The sequence below is a fragment of the Malaya genurostris genome, chromosome 2 (assembly GCF_030247185.1).
Source record: "Malaya genurostris strain Urasoe2022 chromosome 2, Malgen_1.1, whole genome shotgun sequence".
Taxonomy (NCBI): Eukaryota; Metazoa; Arthropoda; class Insecta; order Diptera; family Culicidae; genus Malaya; species Malaya genurostris.
Genome location: NC_080571.1, coordinates 66,999,274 through 67,022,347, shown reverse-complemented (window position 1 = coordinate 67,022,347; position 23,074 = coordinate 66,999,274). Strand labels below are relative to the sequence as shown.

Here is a 23,074-nt window from a genome sequence, read left to right as displayed (position 1 = left end):
GAATTGCAAATCTGGGACTCTCTCCGAATTCAGATACAAAATTCTGGCTCGGAATCCAGATCAAGAACTCAGCTCATGAATTGAGTTAGAGAATTCTAAAAATGAACTTATTTTTACGATCTAAGTTCCTAAGTTTGATTCTAGAATTGAATTCTGAGTGGAATTCAAGCGGAAACTGAATCAAGGAACTAAAATCAGTTCTAAAATCTTATTCCACATCCCAAGTTCCGAATTAAAATCCAGCATGCAGGTTCTGAGCTTAAATCCTGGACATGAGTTTCAAAACTAAATTTAGGAATTTCAATTTTTTTTTTGGATTCAGGAAGTCAACTCTGGAACTAAATCAATGAAGTCAATTCTAAAACTGGATTCCGGAATAAAATTATGATTCAGAAGTCAGTTCCAAAATTCTGGTTCGGAGTTTAGATCTCAGCTTTTGCTCCAAAATCAAGATCTTGAGCTCATGTCATGACTTTTGTTCCGGAATTCTGAAGAAGAATTCATGAATTCTGGATACGAATTCCGAACATAAATTAAGTCACTAAATTCAGTTAGTCAATAAAACAGTTCCAAAAATCTAATCCTCCAATCTAGAATCAGGATTTAGTCCCAGAGTCTTAGTTTTACCTTTTGGGCCTGTACTCGTGAACTAAATTCTGAAACTGAATTATAAAATTAAATTCTAGACCTCAAGTCAATTCAGATGAACCAGAATCGAGATTCAGAACTCAGTTTCACAATTCAGTTTTGGAATTCAGCTACAGAATTCTATCCAAATGAGCCTTCACACCACGCAGAAGAGTTGTTAGGATGTTAAGAAGAAGTAATAGTTTACTCTACTTAGACTTATTTTATGTCGATTCTTACGGAACACGTGGTAACAAAACATAGCCTAATTAGTTAATTTTTGCCATTCAAAGTAGAGTGAGCTCAACTCTTTAGCATTCTAAAATGACATACTAACGCACAGATGAGGCGAAGAAACGTAAAAATATGGAAAATAGTAAGGTGCACCTCAATATAAAACAGTTAGTACTCCAGAATGACCAGTTAGTACTAGAGAATGATTAATCTAGATTTTCTAATCTCTTGTAGCTGTGCACAGTTTCAGGCACCGTTTTACCCCACATTCATACATGGAAGGAAGCGAACTCACCAGCCACCCTGCAAGTCGGAACCGCCGTTATTTTGATCGGTGACGCCTGCTCCTGGGATGTGGGATGGAATATCGAATACGATTAACATAACGAGGTAGTAACAACCACCACTACAATTACTGCTACTTCCATCTTCGTCACATTATCACAGCATCACCATCATCAGGGGTTGCGTCGAATCCGAATGGAGGCGTGTTTCTGGAAAACGGCTTGCTATCGATGCCTAGTTTTTGCTAAAATAGAGCACATACGATATATAAGAACGCGACTTCGTTTTGTCTGCTAGTAGTTGACTGTTCAGTTCTGATCCGTTAGCAAAAAGGACTATTCGGAGAACCGTAAGATGTAAGTAGCAGATTTTTGGACGATAGGCAGGTTTGGCTGCAGTGTTAAATTGAATCAAAACGGTTTTATTCTTCTATCAAAAATTTGTGATAAGTGAGCTGTGCGATAAGAAAAGGACGAACCTGTTTTTTTGCAAATAGTTCTGTGCGTTTTAAGGCATATTTTTTCTATGAATGTATACCAGAAGTGCCTTCAAATTCAATGAATGTGTGGAGTGTGAAAATATAAGTGCAGAATATGAAACACAATCCAAGCTGAGAATGCGTGTTTTTAAACAAACAGTCATTGCTCAGTGAAAAAATGTTCGCTGTTCTGGAAAAAGGTGGTTGGTTCAAAGTGTATGCAGTGCAGCTCAAAATTTAGGAAGTTTATATTTTAATTTTAGCTCGATTCAGTTGTTTTATTTCTTTAACTCGAGAAGTATGGATAAGTGGATTTTTTTTTAAATTTTTGTTCTAACTTTACATTTTAAAATTTTGTTTTGGCCTTTTTTCTCTACATTTTCATTGCTTTAAGATTTGCACTTCGTTAAAAACCATGTGAAATTATGCTACTAATAACTAGAGAAAGAATCAATTTCTTATTCCGAAACCGATTTCAATTGAACACGTACCAGTTGATCGTACGTAATATCAATATTAACTTAGGGCATCTACTACTACCTGCCTTATTCATTGTGTCTAATGATTATAGAGCTCGGTAATGCACCTCGAATATGGGTGACACATTCCGATCAGTCATTGAAGAGTAAAACGACGAGGAGAACTGCATGCCGTGATATCAGTGTTTGTTGGTATGGAATTTGCCCTTGCATATGCAACCTCTTATTACCAGTTATTCCTGTCTAAAGAAAAACAGCAATTCAATTGATTTGATTATTTCTTTATACCGGCTATAAAACAACTGCAAGGATAACAGAATATATTTAAATTATATTTAGTTTAAAAATATCCAAATAACGAAACAGGAATGTCCCTTTTGGGTAGAAATCATGAGGCGTTTTCTGTAGTTTAATTGGCTTCGATTTATGCTCTCTAAATCATGTACATCATTGTAACAGGTCTATTGAAAAGTCTTAGATCTGCCCAAAAAAAAAAAGTAAATGTTGTACTTATGGCAGTTCCTAAAAAAACAAAACAGATCCAATTTTCTCCACTGAACGATTTCCTGTTCTAGTGAGAGATGGAGCTAAAGTTGTCAACGTAAAGTAAAGTAAAGTGAAGTAAATATTTGTCAAAATTCGATATTATTATTCAACGATACAGCGATTCCAACGATTTTTTATAAGATTTTCTATACGATTTGTCTTTTGCTTCAAATTAGGCCTGAATTTTTGTCAACTTAATTATTATTCCAGCGAATGTTCTCTAAAGATTTCAACACAGGAAACTGTCACCTGTCATTTGATGCGTTTTTTCACACTTTGGAACCGGCACATCTCGTGCTGTTCAATCGGTTTACCGTCGAGTCAGGAGTCATATGATAGAAACAAATTTTATCCACAATCACATATCTGTCGAAATAATTCGGGTCTACTACGATTGAACAGCTCCAATTGCTGCTCAGAATCATCAATTCATTGTTCTGTTGGTCGATTGTGAGCTTGCACTTTGCACTGACATTCGTGAATGACATTATGTACACGTTCAAAGCCATGTTTACTGTGTCTCAAATCATTTAAACTTCTCTTTACGATCGTTTCAAATTATTATTCCTTATCAATATTTTTTTTATGATTTTGTCGGTAGCTGCCTTTTCTGGGCGCACCGCATAAGGTGCTCATTTCACCACGTTTAAATTCAACATACCAATCAATGATGGTTAATTTTCCTGAAGCAGAGTTCGAAAACTCTTCATCAGGTCAAGTTTTGGCTTCAACTGTTATTTTATGAAACATTCGATAATTTTTCATATAACCCGTTGGCAAATCGGAACTATGTTGATTTAGTCTATTCGCCAGAGCTGGTAAATTCGAGTATTCAGTTCATTAAATATGGTTATATGTCATCGGTATCCGAGTACCGATTCATGTAAGACACATCAATGATCATGAACTTAATGAATTAATAAGGATTTATTTTTGATTTCCGTTAAGACATTTAAATTATCCAAAACTTAGTTTTTTTGCTTTCCGACTCGGCTAACGAAAAGATCGAAAAACTAGTTTGTCGAATAGAAACAGGATAGTTGGTTAGGGCGTAAACTGACATAACCTGTAAATCGAAATAGTTTTGAGCAAAATTTAGAAAAACTTTTCAATTTTTAGCATCGTCGCTTTAAACGACGGCTTGATATTTCGAGCCGTCATCACTCTATAATTCCGAAACAGGAGTTCGAAGTTACAGATATTCAGGACCGTAAGACCTTTTATTCGAATCCAAATTTAAGTCAGTTGAGTCATCTCGGAGAAAAATGTATGAGTTCCGTTTTAGAGTTTACATATGATATAACCGAAAAAAAACAAATATATATATATATATATATATATATATATATATATATATATATATATATATATATATATATATATATATATATATATATATATATATATATATATATATATATATATATATATATATATATATATATATATATATATATTTAAAAGGTCTCAGACATGTGTTACAGAAATAACAAGACAATAAATGTAAATAAATGTAATACAATAACAGTTCCAGTGGAAAAGTTTCAAGTGTCTGTTAAAAACCCGTAAAAGGCACACCGAGAATTAAGTACATAGACAATCTTCAGTAACATTTTTTTTGTCTTTGGGCCCCTCCCGAAACGAAATCCTGGGTACGGGCATGTGTATGACCATCAATTAAAATGAATTGGAATAGTTTTGAGACATTTAAGAAAACTTTCTGTTCTTCATGAGTCGACACAATGGAGCCCCCACGGATCACTCCTTTTCAAGCTATTCGTGAATGACACAGAAGCAAATATGAATTTTAGAGGTCACATAATTCAACAAACGATACAATTCATACCTACTTAATTTTTAAAATGACGTAATATTCCACTCGCTCAAAATTTTACACGCTCCGAATGTAATTTGCAATGCCGCTGTATGGATGGTTCAGTCGATTAACTGTTGTGCTCTATGATCTAATGTTTCTCGGTTCAAGTCGTGCTGTTGCTATCGATCGTTTGTTTTTTTATTTCATTCGAATTCAAGCCATGTAATTTTCAAATCACACAATTTTAAATGTTCTTGAATAAAAATTTGTGTGAAATCCGACGCTCCATTTATGTGCATCTATTCAGATGTAAAATCACAAGAGGTTTTGAACTGTTCAGATGATCTCCAAATACACCCAAACCTCCGTTTACGTAAACTTTTTTTACGTTACCTCTTTTTACGACAAAAAATCCAAATAACGAAATCGTTTTTTACGTTGAAAATTCGAAATAACGTAAACTTTTATTACGAACCTACTTCGTAAAACGAGGTTTTTGCATACAATGAAAATCGTTTCCGGCTCATTTATATTCCATGGAAATTACTACAATATGGGTATTTTCGGAACGGGTTTGATGAGTAGATGTCGAAAAACGATGCTTGAGGTGGTTCTGAATTCCAAGATAGCGACTCCCGGTTTATTGATAGTTCCTGAAAACCCTTACAATATGGGTATTTTCTTAGCTAGTTTATTGCATATTGCGTAGAAAATAATGTTTGAATATTACTGGATTGCTAATCGTATCCTATATAGTATAAGTATTTTCGAAATGGGAAGAGTCACTTACAACAAACTATGTTGTGTCTCTAAGAATCACGTGATATACTGTGAGTCCAAGTGTTCACAACTGTACTCCAGCTGCTTGTCAAAAGTGAGGCTGTGTGTGCCACAACCTGTGCAACTTCATTAAGACGGAAGTGTCAATAGTAACTTGAAGAATAAAAATAATTGTAATCCGTCCAATGTTTTATGTAATGTAAAATCATATTGGTTATATTTTGCAAATATTATTTAATTTAATTCTTAATTTATTGAGTAACTAAGGTTTAATCGGAAGTCGCCATCTTGGAATTCAGAACCTCCTCAAGCATCGTTTTCCGACATCTGCTCATCAATCCCGTTACGAAAATACCCATATTGTAAGGGTTTTCAAGGAATATCAATGAACCGGAAGTTGCCATCTTGGAAATTGACGCTGCTTAGAACATCCTTTTCCTGTAAATACTCATAATTTTCGTTCCATAACTATCCAATATATTATACATATCTAATAATACATGTACATGAGGAAAACATTTTTACGTTGAAAATTCCAAATAACGCAAACGTTTTGCCTTTCTCATATAGAAAGGTTATGCAATCACTGTGAAAACCGACTTTTGAACCGAGGCCATTCGACTCAGTTCGTCGAGTACGCAAAATGTCTGTGTGTGTGTGTGTGTGTGTGTGTGTGTGTGTGTGTGTGTGTGTGTGTGTGTGTGTGTGTGTGTGTGTGTGTGTATGTGCGTATGTGTGTATGTAACGTTTTTTTGCACTAACTTTTCTCGGAGATGGCTGAACCGATTTTCACAAACTTAGATTCAAAAGAAAGGTCTTGTGGTCCCATACAAAATTCCTGAATATCATTAGGATCCAACTTCCGGTTCCGGAATTATGGGGTAAAATGTGCAACAAATTGTGAAAATAAGTGCACTAACTTTTCTCAGAGATGGCTGAACCGATTTTCACAAACTTAGATTCAAATGAAAGGTCTTGAGGTCCCATAAAAAATTCTTTGGATCCGAGTTCCGGTTCAAGAGTTATGGGGTGAAACATACAAAAAGCAGAAAATATATGTTCTAACTTTTCTGACGATGGCGCGACCTATTTTCACAAACTTAGGTTCAAATGAAAGATGCTGTGGTCCCATACGTAATTCCTGAATTTCATGCGGATCCGACTTCCGGATCCGGAAATATAATGCAAAGTGGGTTAAAAATTGTATACCATCACTGAAAATGGGGAAAAATCTTAAATTTTTTTCTAAATCGACCTCAAATGTTTTCCAATTGATAGTTTTTATCAGCAGACCGATTTCGGTTATTCTTTTAAGAATCGAAGAAAATTATTTTGAAGAATTCCACAGTATTATATATGATAGTATGATTGATATGAGAAAGGCATCATTACACCACTAGGTGGATTAAAACAGATTTTTTACGTCATAATTCGATTTACGTAGTCGCGATTATTACGTAAATGGAGTTTTGGGTGTATTTCGAATCCTCGTCTTGTGGATTCTGATACTCAACAAATGGACATTGAGAGTGTCTCACACATGCGTGACCTAACGGCATCCAGTTTGTTTTAGTTACTGCTAAAGCCTATGTAGTTTTAGGACTCATCAAATGTATCACTTAAGACTTAAACGATGTGCATTTCATATTTTAGGGGTATAAATCATTTCGTGTCATTTTTTTTTTCTAGATATTGCACAAGCCACTAGTTTTTCCTCTATTTCTGGCAATTCACTTTCTTTTTAAACGCAATCCACGTATAGATCCATTTTTTGATTTCATCATAACTGGATAAATGCTGTTCAGTCATGCCATACTGCATCGACGGGAACAAATAAATAGTAATCGAAAGAAGCAATGTCTGGAATATACGGCGAGTGGGGTACGGTTTCCCATTTGAGCGTTTCTAAGTATGTTTTTACCGGCTGTACAACATGGATGATCATTGTCATGTTGCTAAATTGCTTTGTCATGTCTATCGGTGTTCAAACGCATCAATTGTCGTTGGTAGACCTCTTCCGTGGTCTTAATAAATAAATAAATAAATAAATAAATAATACACTACACTCAGCTGATTCCATGATAATGATTGCTCGACGTTTAGGATTGTCGTAATGGACAAACTTTTCATCGCCAGTAACAATTCGATGCAAAAAAAACGAATTATTCAATTTGTGTCGTTGGAGTATTCTTCATTTTTTAACTTTGGTGTTGCTCCAGCTCGTTCTTCGTCTTCAAAATAAAACACCAAATTTTTAAACCACTTCCTGAAACAATCGCTCAGGTAGACCAAAATTCAAAATCCGATGATTTTCAACGGCTGTGTCCTTTATATTGGAATAATTAGGAAGGACTACCTACAAAAACACTTTATTCGCTACAAAACTCAACATTTTTATCGTAAAAAAAAGGTAAGCTAACTGAGGGTAACGGAGGTGTTTCGGTGATGTAATCAAAACGAAGTTCATCGTGTCTCGGAATATTTAAAATTATTCCTTTCTTCAACAAATTAAGGTATTATTTTTGATTGCAACCAAACATATGAGCGCCAGACCAAAATATATGGAGCGAAATCAATCTTCGGTTCAGTAACGCCATCGCACGCAAATTCCCGCGCTTGTCCAATCGGTAAACTTTTATTCTCTCAACGTTGGCAACACTTTTATACACATTCTGTCAAATTTTGACGCATATCGTACGATTAGTTTTTGTTTGGCGTGTATACAAAGAAGTTGAAAAATTTTCGTGTGGCGATTTTTATAATGGATGAAAATTTAGAACAACGGCTCGCCTTCGAAGCGCCATTCGGTCGATTGTTGTGCGGTTTCGACGTCATATTCATAGATCCACACCTCATCACCAGTTATGATGCATTCGATGATTATGGGGTCACTATCTGCGTTGAAAAACATCTCTTTGGCCACATTAACATGTAACTCATTTGGATCCGCCGTTTTTCTAAATATAAAAGCTTTATTGCGAAAAAGTTCTTCCAGATGTATTATTCAAAATATTGTCCGTCGCTAGCGATAACTTTCTCCCATTTTTCCGGAAATTATCGGATCCCGGCTCGAAAAAAGGAGCCCTTTTTCCATGAAGCAATCCATTTTTTTCTCTTCGAAGGAATGAAAATGTTGATCTGTCAGGCCGTGTCCCATCGAACGGAATAGGTGGAAGTCAGAAGGGGCGACATCTGGAAAATACGGCGGGTGGGGCAAGACTTCCTATTTCAGCGTTTCCAGGTACCTTTTGACCACTTTTGCGACGTAAGGCCGAGCATTGTCGTGTTAGAGGATGACTTTGTCATATCGCTCTTGATATTGTGGCCGCTTTTCTTTTAGCGCGCGACTAAGGCGCATCAGTTGCGTTCGGTAGCGATCTCCTGTGATGGTTTCATCCGGTTTTAAGAGCCCGTAGTAAATAACACCGAGCTGATCCCACCAAATACAAATCATAACCTTCGCGCCGTGAATATTCGGTTTTGCCTTCGACGAAGTAGCATGCCCGGGCTTTCCCCATGATTTTCTGCGTTTAGGATTATCGTATCGAACCCACCTTTCATCACCGATTACGATTCGATGTAAAAACCCCTTACGATTTTGTCTTTGAAACAGTTGCTCACAAACAAATAGACGTCGCTCCATATCCCTCGGTTTCAACTCGTGCGGCACCCAGTTTCCTTCTTTCTGAATCATGCCCAGGGCCTTGAGACGTTTTAAAATGGCTTGCTGACTCACTCCCAACGATTCGGCAAGCTCTTCTTGGTATTTGCACGAATCTTCATTAAGCAATGCTTCTAGTTGTTCATCTTTGAAGGTTTTTTTTCTCTTCCACCACCATGTTTGTCTTCGACATCGAAATCATCATTTTCAAAACGTTGAAACGCATCGCCGAAAGTTTCTGAGAGCATTCGATGCGCTTCAGCAGCATTTTTTCGAATTCTAACATAAAAGTAAAACTCCCGGCAAATGGCGAGAATTGGTCACATAAACAGACATTTTCGAGCGTGAATAATACGAAAACAAGAACAACTGTCACTGAAACGGCGATGACAATTCGTTAGGCACTGTACACACTCACTTTAAAGGCATTATGCATTTTGACCAGCCTTAGCCGCTACAGCCACCCATCGGAAAACGGCGGAAGCAAAATTGTACATCTGCTATTAAGTTCTTAAATCAGGTTACAATTTGGTTTGCTGTCGTATTGCATGAGTGTATTTTACACCGCTTCAATGTGATTCATTATCTCATCTCAAAGTAATTCAACAGCAGAAGATAGTGCAGAATATTTCTTATTGGTAAGACTACTTGTTTAGTTATAAATAATCTCACTATTCATATTATTTTTTCCTTCAAATGATTGATAGTAAGTTGATGGATGAAAGTTGAATCATTTTATTTCGGGAATATAAGAAAGTCTTCATTCCACCACTAGGTGAATTTAAACAGGTTTCTATTTTGAAAATGCTTCTGTATGAAACGAAACTTTTAGTTTGAATTAATTTTTAGTTTAATTTAAACTTCAGTTTTGATTAAAAAAAATATATTTCATGAATGTTTCAGATAACTTTTGGGATTATGTGAAAAAACTGAACACTTTAAAAAAAACCATTGTGATGAAAATATATAAATTTAATTCAAATTTACATATTAAAATCAATTTTTTCAAAAAGTGTCTAAGAAAAGACAAGTGAAGAAATTTTGGTCAATATCCTCTGTTTCAAGAAAACTTGCTTTAGAATTAACATGTCTTGAAAAACATTTAAAACTATATTCTATAATCACTGTACCCCGAAAACGGTAGCATTTTACAAAATTTTATTGCACAGTTTTTGTTCTGAAAGTTTTGTATTCTCTCATAAAATTGGATGACAACCTATTTCGAAAAATATTTCATAAATATTCTCTTTTGTTTTTTTTTTCATCTTGACCTTCATCAGTTGTCGGGTATAACATTTAAAAATATAAAAGCAACTGGATTTTAAGTGTTATTTTAGAACAGAAAGATATTATATAACCACATGAAATTGAACCGATTACTTTGTTCAGCATGTTAGATTGGCATAATTTCCGAAGCTTTGCGTTTACGTTTCGGGTGCATTCTAATACCGTTTTCGTTTAATGATCAAAGCAGCCCGAAAGCTGACCCAGAGTTGCCAAAACAACTTTTGATGAGTTTGTTTTAGCAACCTGGGGTCGCTCTAGATCGGACTCCAATCGCGTTGTTTCGCTCTGAAAATTTTCTCGGGTCGCACAACACATCCAAGCGGGATTGTTTATTTTTTCTTTTTTTTCATGAGTTGTTGTTTAGGGCGCGTACCACGTGTTCGTTTTATTCGTAGTCAGAGTCCCGCGTCTAGATTCAAAAACGAAAACGGTATAAATGATTTCATATTCATCTATGCAAATATTTGATTATCAAATTTATAGAAATTAATTGAAAGTAAACCAGAAGTTAAGTAACCTACTCATATAGTGCTACTCTTAGCATGGATAATAAATATCAAATTAAGTTCCCATCGAGTAGTCACGTACGCCTACAAAAGAAGTAAATTCTAGCGCTCAAATAAACAGCTATTTTCACTTTCAAAAATTAGTTATAATAGGCTAATATTTGAGATTAATGAGCATGTTTTGTTTTACGATTACTTATGGTTATCCATAAAAAGAAAGCATAATGAGTATAGCTTTTTTCAGCTCGCATACACGCTCCTTATGCAATAGAATCAACTTCAGCGGCAAGTAGCCTGTATAACGCGGTAAACTTGCCGGGTAAGCCGGGAGGTACGTTACATCGACGACTATTCTCCTTCTTTCTCTAGCAACGATCAGCGTAATGAAACTGATATGCGTCGGTCAGGTGCTGGTAAACAAAAACTTCCACCGACGCCCATTTTCGCTCTGCCCGCTGAACTTACCACCCAAAAACAGCATAGGCTTTAACGGCTATCGTTTTATGCAACCGATTTCGCGATTCCATTTCGCCCCCTCATCACTAATTATATCGTTGTTGCAGATCAAAATGAACGCACTCATCTTGACTTTCGCCATCCTCTGCGCCGTCTACGGTGCTTCCGCCCAGATCTATCTGAATCAGCCGATTGCCCTGGCGCTTCAACATCAACCAGTTCAACACGAGGTACGTAAATAAAAATGAGTAATACGAGGAAAAAAATAAATAGGTTTTTTCCGACTAATTATCTTTGGGTTTCGCTTTGCAGGCAGTCTCCTTGGCACATCCGGCTGTAGTGGAAAATGCTATGCACGAGGCTCAGTATCCGGCGGAACTGCGTAATAATTTTTACAAAAACCCCCACATCGCCGAAGCACTTGCCAAGGAATCGTGGTTCGGTGACAAGGAGATGCCCGTTTTCGAGCGGGCCGCTGATCAAATTCCCCGGGATCGCATTGCCAAAATCATCAAGAATGCCGGATTTATCCGTCGGCGTTGAGCCTCGACAAACTTGAGCTCAGTGGTGATAAGAAACGGAGCATGATTTTCTCAGGACTGTGATGTTGGACATGGATTGGATCCGTAGTTGGGTAATTGTAAATATAGATTAGAAATCGTTCCTGAATCGTGGGTGTGCTAAAGAATGTTGTGCTTGTGTGTATTGATAGTATTTATTTTGTAAATAAATATTTTTAATTTATTTTGTCATGCAAATTAAAATAACTGTTTGATTATGGAAAGGATTTTTGAAAAGAAAATATACCCATATTGTTTTATACACAATCTGACAGGCTGTAAACTTAGAATACTTTCTTGTGTATTTCGTACTTAAGCGCCATTTAACGAGATCTCGCTTCAAATTTTTTAAGTCACTTGCGTTTATATTCTAATAGATTAAATCTAATAATTAAGAGTGCGAATAATTACAATACTGCTAAACTTAATTGTTTTCATTCCACGTTGTTCTTTTTTTTTGTTTGAAGATTTTGAGGGTTTAGATCGATCATCTTGATTTTAATATTCATTATGGTGCAATTCATCAAGAACTCTGTGAGTAATTTAAAAATAAATCGAGGTTCAATCTCAAGTCATCAAGATTACGAATGAATATCAATAGTCCAGATCTGGAAACTGAACTCGGCGCTATGACTTTCATTGATCCTATTTTGATGAACCTGTAACTTTGACCGGAGCCGGAACTTGGATCCGGCGTAAATAACAGTGGTTATTTGACATATATACACAGTCATATTCCGATACCGATGAGGTACGCTCACTAACATATGACAGCTTTGTGGAATGTTATTTCTTTATGAGAAATGTTTAAGTCCACATAAAGAGTGTATCGAATAGTAGTTAAAAGTATTTATATTCAAATCCTTGAATAAAAGAACATATTTTGATTTCAATGGTCGATTTATTGGAAAATATATTCTTGATATTAAGTATCTGAGCCAATAAACGTCAGCGATAAAAATCCTCTTGTGTGACAAATTGTGTAAAAAAAGTCTTCATTTTTGTAAAACGCTCGCGCTTTGGACTTGTCATTCTGCATTCAATTCTGCACATTTGCTTTTGAGGCTTTCTTGGTAGTTGCTGTTCAGTTTTTCTGTAATTGCTGCATATTTTGGGACACTATACCCTCCTTCAAAATGTGCCGCTTGACAATCGTCAACTATTGCCCAATTGTCCAAAGATCCGGACAGTTGAACAAATTTCTTATACACCAATTGTATATTGTTGTTTGTTAACCGCTGTAAAATCGACTTGTTGTATTGTGTGGAAGTCAAATCTAGCCAGAATGGAACAGAAGCCTTCCATCATTTCCTTCCTCAAACACTCTTCCTCGTACGCCATAGCGTTAATTGTACCCTTCGTAACCGCAAACCACAGGTACAAATCGCTTGCCAGACCAACACCTTCTACCAGAGCTTTTCCATCACCACCGTGATTTCATCGTCTAAATTCTTGTCCACCGATATCGTTTAATAGAGCGGTCCGGCAACGCACGCGTAGGTGTGTAGCTTTTTCCATCGATCAGGACGCATTCGTTTTTGTTCTCCCGAATCCGGTTATACAGTTTTCGCACTCTTGTCTTGTCCCGAACCAGGAACTTTTTTGCCACCTCCTAACACTTACACATTTTCCAAGCTATGATCCGTTGTATCATCCCGAAACTGGTGTTGAATTGCTTTGCCAAACCCTTGTCGACGCCGATGGAATAATAAAATTTTTAATCTCAAAGCACGTATTTGAGATTTTCTTCAGTTTTTCTTTCTGTCTCTTAGTATTCTATTATGTGGCAAAAACGTGCTCTGTCCATCTAGTAGTGGGGTGTATCTTTTTATATCATTCAGCTTTAGGTATGTTACACACAGCCCAGTTTTGTTGCATCTTTTATATTGAAATTGTACATACGTTAAATGAAATCAATTCTCTCTTAAGTTTGTTCTCGACGGAGGGTGGTCATGTAGATCGCTGATTACCTACGAAAACCAGTAACCTACATGTCAATAATGTCACTGTTCCATATTGCAGCCTTGCAAAAATTCGTTTCATTGAAATATGGTTTATTTTCGCAAGGCTTTTTATACATGGCTTTATATGTGGTTTCCGCAATTAGAACGGTTTCTGACGAGAGTTTAAAAACTACTCTTTCTTTAAGTAAATGAACAAAATAAAAAAAATGGAGCTGACATTTAAAAATGTTCGAAAGTCAAGAAATCATTTATTTAATAACTCACAGGAGTTTTGACTGTAGATCAATAATATGTTGATTCAGCTCTGATTACTAATCCCAGTCTACAGTGGTTTGAATCGACAAAAACGTAAACTTGATTCACTAGCTGCTAAACCGTTGATCCGATATACATAGTTCCTTTGGAGAACTCATTCACAAAAATATTCCTCGTGATTTGATCACAATAAAAATGTGCAAAGCCTACTTCGATAAAAGTTCATTTCAACAACTTTTTTCCCTTAAAAGATAGAAAAACGATGTCTTCTACAAAGTTTAAGAACTTCTAACGAGAAAAAACTTTGCCGAATCTCATAATTTTTTTCACAATTAATTTCAGTGTCTACTATGTTCGAGACAATTACTATAAACGTAAAATTACACATTTTTGTTGAAGACTATGCACGGTTTGGCCTTTTCCTTAAAAAGTTATTTAACATTTAAACTTTTATATATACTAACTTTAATTACTAATAGGAAGCAGGATCGCAGACCAATAGGCACATACATATACTTTTTGGAAAGCTTAAATCAAGTAATATAAAGTTACGAAGTGTGTAGCGTGGCCCTTTTAAATTGTGTGAATAAGACAACGAAATATAGAGTGCTTTGTTGGCCATTTTCTTAGCAAAACCATTCACTGAAACGACTATTTTTGGTTTATTAAAAGGAGCTTTGTAGGAAATGTTCAAAAATTGGAATCGATCAGTAATGTAGCTTTGGTGCAATGGTGTAATGATTGAATATAATTTCATGATACATTGTTGTATGCAATTGATCAAACTAAAGAGGCATGTTAACGTGCTCATTAAATTTCGACAAGTTTTACTTATTCTTTTTTATGAAGTATTCCTTATCCGTTCTCTTAATTCCAATCAAATTAATTTTAAGGATGATATCTTACATCATTACCAGTACGCCTAAAAACAAATACGTTTATATGAATTAAGCCATACACTGAAAAAAATAATGAAATTCACACGATTTCTAAATAAATAGTACTATGAAATGAACCTCAGTTGAATAAAAAATTCGATTCAAAACCATCCTCGATGTAAAACTAAATTGGAATACATTAATTTCAATGAATATGACCGTTTATTTATATTCACGCTTAGTTTTACTTTTAATGTATATTGAAAAATGAAGCACAGTGAAGCACCTTTATAATGAATTTCCTGCTCCAAATATGCACTGTTGATGTTGGTGAGAGCAGTGCTGCATATTATTTTTAAGTGCACTAAAGATTTGGTTGATAATACCAATGCTGGAGCATTTGGTCGATGAAAATATTACAATAAAATGCGTGAGTGGTTCAACGTTACATACAGGCGTACACGTTAAAGTATCAAACCAAATTATGTAAATTATGAGTCTATACATTTTTTTTAAAGAGAAATGCCTGAACTTGAGTATAAAAACGTGCACAGACTAAGAACAAAGAATAATAACCAAAAAAAAAAAGTTTGTTTGGTTTCAGGGAATTTGTAACTAATCTGTTGCCTTACTGCAATTCTATTACATTTTCTACTGAAGTCGGTAATATGTCGCGATTTTTTGTGATAACGGTCAATAAGACACCTATCAACTATCAACATTCACTTTGAAGACGAATTCCGAAAGACTCGGTACTCGCTGAGAGTAAATCATAATAGTGAGCTATAGTGAAATGTTTTCTCTTTCGTCTGGTGTTAAAACTAATGTTCTAATTTTTATACCTCGACTGCAATTTCTTGCAAAAGTTGTTGCCTAAAGGTAACTTATCGTTCGATATAAAAAAACGCATGATATGAAGATAAACAATTTTAATAATGTACGTTTTTCCTAAGAAAATGATCAAAAAAGCACTCTATATTTTGCTGTCTCATTCACACAATTTAAAAGGGCCACGCTACACACTTCGTAACTTTATATTACTTAATTTAAGCCTTCCAAAAAGTATATGTATATGCCTTTTGGTCTGTATATAAAAGTTTAAATGTAAAATAACTTTTTAAGGAAAATGCCAAACCGTGCACAGTCTTCAACAAAAATGTGTAATTTTACGTTTTTAGTAATTGTCTCGAACATAGTAGACACTAAACATAATTGCGAAAAGAGTTATGTAGTTATATCCGAAACTTTTTGCGTTAGACCTATAGCTTCTTGGGCAAAGTTTTCTCTCGTTAGAAGTTCTAAAATATTGTAGAAGATCTCTTAAGAGAAAAAGTTGTTGAAATAAACTTTTATCGTAGTAGGCTTTGCACAGTTTTCATTGTGATCAAATCACGAGGAACATTTTTGTGAATGAGTTCTTCAAAGAAACTATGTATATCGGATCAACGGTTTAGCAGCTAAAGAATTAAGTTCACGTTTTTGTCGATTCAAACCACTGTGCAGTCGTGAATTACACGACAACGTCGAATTTCGTAGAGTTGAAGAACTAATCTCTCGAGCAGTCGGATTTTCCAATCTTCTTCCTCTTCAATGTCGTCTCTAACAGAGCTGCATAGATCTTCATCAAATACCAGCATGGGTGGTGCTACCAGTCCTGTTCTACTCACATTCACGGTTCTCTACGCTCTAATTTGTAACAACGTATTTTCGTTCCTCTGTAAGCCTGTAATACATTATACAGACAACATGAGCCGTTCAGATTCATTTACCTACGGAACAAAGAGTTTAACATGTGTTTTTAGCTTGTCGTCTAATGTGTTGTATCAAGGATGACTAGACCATTTCGTGTCATCTCTCGTAATTTTAGTATTTATTGTCACAAATAACAAAAACATATTGGCAAAAAAACACAAACAAATAGTCAATTCAAACAAATAGTCGTGCAATTTTCTACTTGATTTGATTTGCTCGGTTTCTGCGATAACCACGGTTTTGTTTTACACGTTTTTTTAACACGGCTCGTAAACCCCGTGTAAAAAACTCGGTTCAATTGTAGTTGTTTTTCAACACCATTTGAAAATATTTCACTCTCAACGGCATACGTTAATAATGCGCTCAATGAAGAAGATGTTACTGCTAGTTAGTAATAGATAAGATTCTTATGAATCTTAAGTAACTGCGTACATATTATTTCTGCTTACATACTGGAATCACCAATCTATATCTATAGAGATCATTCTTTGTAATCGCATCACGTAAGAACGGATGAACGGATTCACATGATTCTTTTTTTGTTTGATTAGTTTTTACCCCCACCGGGTTCGTACATCTAAAAAATTTGGAAAACTTGCCGGTAAAGTGGGAAAAATCCATGAAGTTTTTTTGTATGGACAATGGAATTTTCCACTGAAAAAGTCGCCAATGCTTGCTAGATCCACGATTGATGTTTGGCGCGCAACGAGTTGCATAAAGGGCACTCCGCATTCGGCCGATCCGAGCTCGCCGGCGTTGACTTTTTCTCTCTTCGGCTATGGCTGAACACGGGCGTGCGCATGTATAGGTACGCCGGACCCGACACAGTTGCTACGGTGCGAAAAGCTCGGTGAGGAATATCGTTGTCAAAGATATGAATTTTATGTCGGGTCCGGCGTACCTATACATGCGCACGCCGGCAGCTCAGTCATAACCGAAGAGCGAAAAAAGATCGGCGATGGAAATGTCGGCCGAATGCGGTTCGACCTTAAGTGTTTGGTCGCCGAAGAAAAGAATACTAGATTGTTGAAAAAACAAGTTTGGCGCGAAACGAGTTCTTTCATATGGATATTTCACATGCCACATACCTCATTGGGTATCAAAATTATTGCTTGCCAAATGACATAATGACGGAGTGTTCAGTCATATGTTCTAGAAAACCCCTGTAGACCGGAAAAAAAGTTCTGATATCATTTACCAGTTAATGAATTGGAGTCAGATGAATAGTATTGGTCATCGCGGGCGCGAGTTTCACTAATCAGAATATGTTTGAATGAATCAATGAAAAGATTGTTCTGTATAAGCGCTAAGGACAAATTAAGAGACTTTCTTTCTTTCCTCATAAGCCAAGAGCTTCTTTTCTTAAACCAAACAATAATCACATTCTAAAATTGAATGGCTTGGAATTGACATGGTCTGATCAAGCTAAATACTTAGGTTTAACGTATGACAAAAAACTCACTTTCAAGGATCACATTGAAGGAATCCAGGCAAAGTGTAATAAATATATTAAATGTTTATATCCTCTTATAAACAGAAATTCTAAGCTCTGTCTAAAAAACAAATTGTTAATTTATAAACAAATTTTCAGACCAGCCATGCTTTATGCGGTACCAATTTGGTCAAGCTGTTGTTCCACCAGGAAGAAAACGCTTCAAAGGATTCAGAATAAAATTCTGAAAATGATTTTGAAGCGTCCTCCCTGGTTTAGTACAAATGAGTTACACAGACTCACAAATATAGAACCATTAGATGTAATGTCACATAATATTATAAGCAAATGCCGACAAAAATCGATGCAATCTTCAATTGAATCGATTCGCTCTGTGTATTAGTTAGTAAGTTCGTATATAAGTTCCTTTTCCCCATTACACAATACAAGTAGGTTTAGAATTTTCCCTACACAAAAATCTCAGAATTGCGGAAGCAAATAATGTCCTCATGGTAATAACCAAATCATATATATAATAGGGCTGAAAAGTCACCACTTGTGGCTGAACACCCAATTTAAATCTTAATAATTTAATTTTAACTCATATTCCAATAAATAGTTATTTAAAAAAAAAAGAGACTTTCTTTTCATTTTGCTTTCTAATGATTTAGATTACACTAAGCGCACATCATAAGTGGTAATTAGATCAATGTTCAAGATGATTACCATAATGGAACGAGACTGTCATTTTATAATTAATATTCTGTGAAGAATGATCAAATTATTAGGATGAATATCAAATTAAAATGCAAGCGTCGTCTCTCCAAGCATTCAAAAGCTCCGCAGTACCTGAGAAATATCCACTTTATTAGAGCTCTAGTACGCGTGGCACTTTTTGGCAACTTGAACGTAAAGAACAGGTTCTGAGAAAACTTTCTCACTGCTTAAAAGCTGTAAAAACTTCAAAGTTTGTTTTGTTGCGTCGGGTGAACATTCGAGTATAGGTAAAGCTTGCTTCAAATAGAATTGGAACAAAGACAATTGCCTGTATTTCAGTTATTTATTATGTGTGTGTGTGTGTATGTGTCAAATAATCTCACTAGGTTTTCTCGGAGATGGCTAAACCGATTTTGACAAACTTAGATTCAAATGAAAGGTCTCGTGGTCCCATACGGAATTCCTGAATTTCATCCGGATCCGACTTCCGGTTCCGGAGTTATAGGGTAAAGTGTGTTCAATATTGTAAACCGGCGGAACAAAAACCGTAAAAAATGTTATAAACTGGACTCTAAGCCGTTATTCCCAATCTTAGGGCTAAATGAAAGGTCTTATGGTCCTACCAAAAATTACTGCATATTTTTGGGTTCAACAAAAATTTAAACCGTCGTTTGGAGTACGATGGCAAATCGTATAAAAACTAGTGAAGTTTGAACGTTATGTCAGTTGGTGACCGTACGAGCCGAATTCGATTATACCGGTTCTCGGGTTCCGGTGCTGGAAGTGTATATAATAGTGAACCCACTTCGTTTTCTTAAGGATGACCGACGCAATCAAAGTACTGTTTTATTCTGTATGTTATACTAGTTAATGCACAAACACTCTATTGGTTTCTTTCCATAATTGAAGAAAAAATTTTTGATTAGAATACCACAATATTATACATGAGAAAGGCATCATTACACCACTAGGTGGATTAAAACAGGTTTTTATACAAATGTAGCGTTTTCTTCATACTTTTAAGAAAAAATACGGATAAAATTATTCGTCACGGTTTTGAAGGAATTCTCGAATTTTTCCTGTAACACGGCTCAGTAGGCGGCGCACATCTTCTTCGTCCATCGTTTTAGCTATCTTATTCCACCAGGTCGTCATCTGATTGATGTCTTTGACAACGTTTCCCTTTGCCTTGAGTCTCCTCTTCATGATTGCCCAGTATTTCTCAATAGGGCGGAACTGGGGGCAGTTGAGTGGGTTAAGGTTTTTCGGAACAAACTGGACCACTTTCTCTGCATACCATTCTTAAACGGCTTTGCTGTAATGACATCTTGCCAAATCTGGCCAAAACATTACAGGATGGTCGTGGGATCGAATGAACGGCAAAATTCGTTTTTGGAGACACCCTTTTTGGTATAGTTCCGATGTCATTGTCTTATTAGTAACGAAAACTTTCGTTTTTTTGCCGCAGCTGCAAATGCCCGGCCAAATCATAAATTTTCTTGCAAATTTGTCGGCAAAAACAAATTTAAATTTGGCTGGAACATCCCCCCGAGCCGTTGCCAAGTAAAATTTTTGACCTGGGATTTGACCGAAGTCAGCCTTGACACAGGTTTCATCGTCCATCAGAAGACACCCGTTGAACTTGGTCAGCACCTGGTCATATAGTCTCCGAGCACGAATTTTGACCACACTATTCTGTTTCATGGTCCGATTTGGCTGTTTGCTAGCTCGATACGACTTGATTCCTTCCCGGAGTCGAGTTCTCCTCACGGTACTATGGGCAGCACCGAATTTTCTGGCCAAATCACGGTCCGACAGATTAGGATTCCTCTTAATCGTCTTCAAAATCTTACCACGCAATTTCCGGTCGTCAGTTCGACTCCGACGATCGGCTTGAGGCTTCCGAATCGTCGTCAATGTTTTCTTATACCGTTTGATAACGCGCCATACGGTATTTCTGGGCAATTGCAGCGGTTTAGCTAGCCTAGATGCAGACCACAATGGATTTTCCAAATAACTGTGCACAATTTTTTTTCCTTCTTTCGGCTTCCATGTTGATTGTTTACAAAGTACAGTCGATTTTCGGAATGTCAAAAATCATACGTGAAGCTGACAAAATTCCCGACACGTGGGCGCCAAGAGCTTCCAAATCCGTCCACCAGGAGCGCCATAATATGAGCAAAAGTTTGTTCCAATTCTAAATGAAGCAAGCTTTAATTTCTTAAGCCACATCTTTTTTTACGAACTTTTAGTTACTTGGGCTAAATACAAACTGTAAACATATCCTACTCTACCGAATGAACAACTCTAGAAGAGAAACTCTTCAACATTGTGTTACTACAAAATTGTGTCAATACAAAATTCTGCTTAGTGAGCTTTTTTATCGATTATCGAAAGCAAGAATCACATCTGGAAGAGTAAACGTGGCACTTTATATCCTTTATGTCGAAGCCATTAAAGAGAGATCTCTGTTCAGTGCTTTGATTCAAAGGATGAGATGGTAATCTGTACCTTTGCTCAATTTTTGCTTAACACATGTATTTCACATTTTCATGATTTGCGGTGTCCACTGTATCTTAGCGCAGACTAATCAGAAGTGAACGAATCGAAGCAGCATAGTTAGAGAAGGAGTTTTTCTAGACCCCAACGTTTCTGTTTGTTTTTTTTTTCAATTTTTTGAATTATTGGTGGTTGTTTAAATTCAAAAGTACGATTTTTCACGAAAAAATCCGCCATTTTGTAGCTGTAAAACCTCCCCATAGTAACAAACAACGAAAATGAAAACGTTGGGGTTTGGTTTTTTATATGTAGAAAGTGTGTGCAAAATTTGAAAAAAAAATGGTGCAGTAGTTTTTGAATGACGATGGACACGGACTTTCAAAACTTGCTTTCGAGAAAAACGCGTTTAAAGTTTATTGTCTTTAAAATCGAAGGAAACAATTTATTACTCAAGAGAGCACGTTGGCTCTAACATTCTCAAAAAGCCATATTTTTTCTTTTGTACTTTATTATAATGAAACATTTCGAGAATGTTTTGTCGAGTTTTTAAGTCAATCGAAGCAGAAATCTTGGGCCTGTGTACGCTCTTATTTCTTCGTAGTATGAGATCGGCAAAGATAAAGCCCATAACTTTCTGAGTTTTGTTCCAATAGGCTTTAAAATTTCACAGAATATTCATGAAATGATTTACTATCAGAAAATAGAAAGAAAATAATAAATGATTTCTCAAAAGTGTTGGACCCTATCCGCCCCTTAATCAGAAAAATAATGGAGAGAAGCGTTTACAACATTAGATGTTTGATCACTCTGCCGTCCGAAAATATAAATTGAAAAAAAAAATTAGGCGAGACGAAGTTCGACGGGTCAGCTAGTAAATTCTATATGTTAATATCAACTGTAACTTCAACCAATGTGCAGTAATTCAAATATGTTTGCCTTTCGGATACAGAAAGGCTATATAATCACCGTGAGAAACGACTTTTGAACCGAGGCCCAGAAGGCCGAGTATCATATACTATTCGACTCAGTTCGTGTAGTACGTAAAATGTATATGCTTGTGTGGGTATGTGTGTATATGTCACAAAAATTGGCACTCGATTATCTCGGAGATGGCTGGTCCGATTTTCACAAACTTAGATTCAAATGAAAGTTTTCTTGGTCCCATAGCCTGCTATTAAATTTTATTCGGATCGTAATTCCGGTTCCGAGGTTACGGGGTAAAATTTCCAAAAAAGCGGAATCAGAGAAATAACTGGATGACGTGAATACGAATAAAACTGACATACTTTTTCCACACATCCGACTATCGATAATCGCACGTACTATTTGATTGATTGTGTGAATTTTGTAAGCTTTCAATACTTCACTTGCATAATTGTGACGGTACAATTATAAGGCGGAACACATGTGAGGTTGTGTAGAAGACAAGACCGATTAAATCAAAAATGAAATGTTCAAAAATTCATTCATAAACTGAAAAATTCATAACAAATTGTTTTTGGTCATCTAGGAATTCTTAATTTATGTTATAAATTAATAGGAGATCAATTTAAATAACTTGCTTGTCAAACCCGTTTTAAAAATATAAATTTTAAAGGCGATTTGAGAAAAATATCCAGAAACAGAAAACAGAAGCTCCAATTTTAGCAATTCTAAAACATTTAATTTTTGCTATCCACTCACCAAGAACTTCATGGGAAACGGTAAAGTATTATTCACATATATACTGATATAATATGCACTTCGCAAACTAGATATTTGTAGTGAACATCTCACAAGCCAGTTGTAATTCCATATAAAAAAGATCTTATTTGAATCTTTTTCGACTGTTTGATAAAATGATGCGTAGTTGAAATAAGTTA

At 35.8% G+C, this 23,074-nt stretch overlaps 1 protein-coding gene across 1 annotated transcript; it reads left to right on the top strand.

Annotated features, from left to right (window-relative positions):
- Positions 1-1,367: 1,367 nt before the first annotated feature.
- On the top strand, positions 1,368-11,899 carry LOC131429678 (uncharacterized). The gene is made up of 3 exons (XM_058593967.1): positions 1,368-1,502; positions 11,263-11,385; positions 11,468-11,899. Exons 2-3 carry the CDS (start codon positions 11,269-11,271, stop codon positions 11,696-11,698), a joined length of 348 nt encoding a protein of 115 aa, XP_058449950.1. The 5' UTR covers positions 1,368-1,502; positions 11,263-11,268; the 3' UTR covers positions 11,699-11,899.
- The last annotated feature ends 11,175 nt before the right edge of the window (positions 11,900-23,074 follow it).

Excerpts from the sequence above, each read along its gene's own strand:
- LOC131429678 (XM_058593967.1), top strand. The coding sequence starts at position 11,269 with ATGAACGCACTCATCTTGACTTTCGCCATCCTCTGCGCCGTCTACGGT. Across the intron at positions 11,386-11,467 it reads ATCAACCAGTTCAACACGAG|GCAGTCTCCTTGGCACATCC; the intron begins GTACGTAAATAA and ends TTCGCTTTGCAG.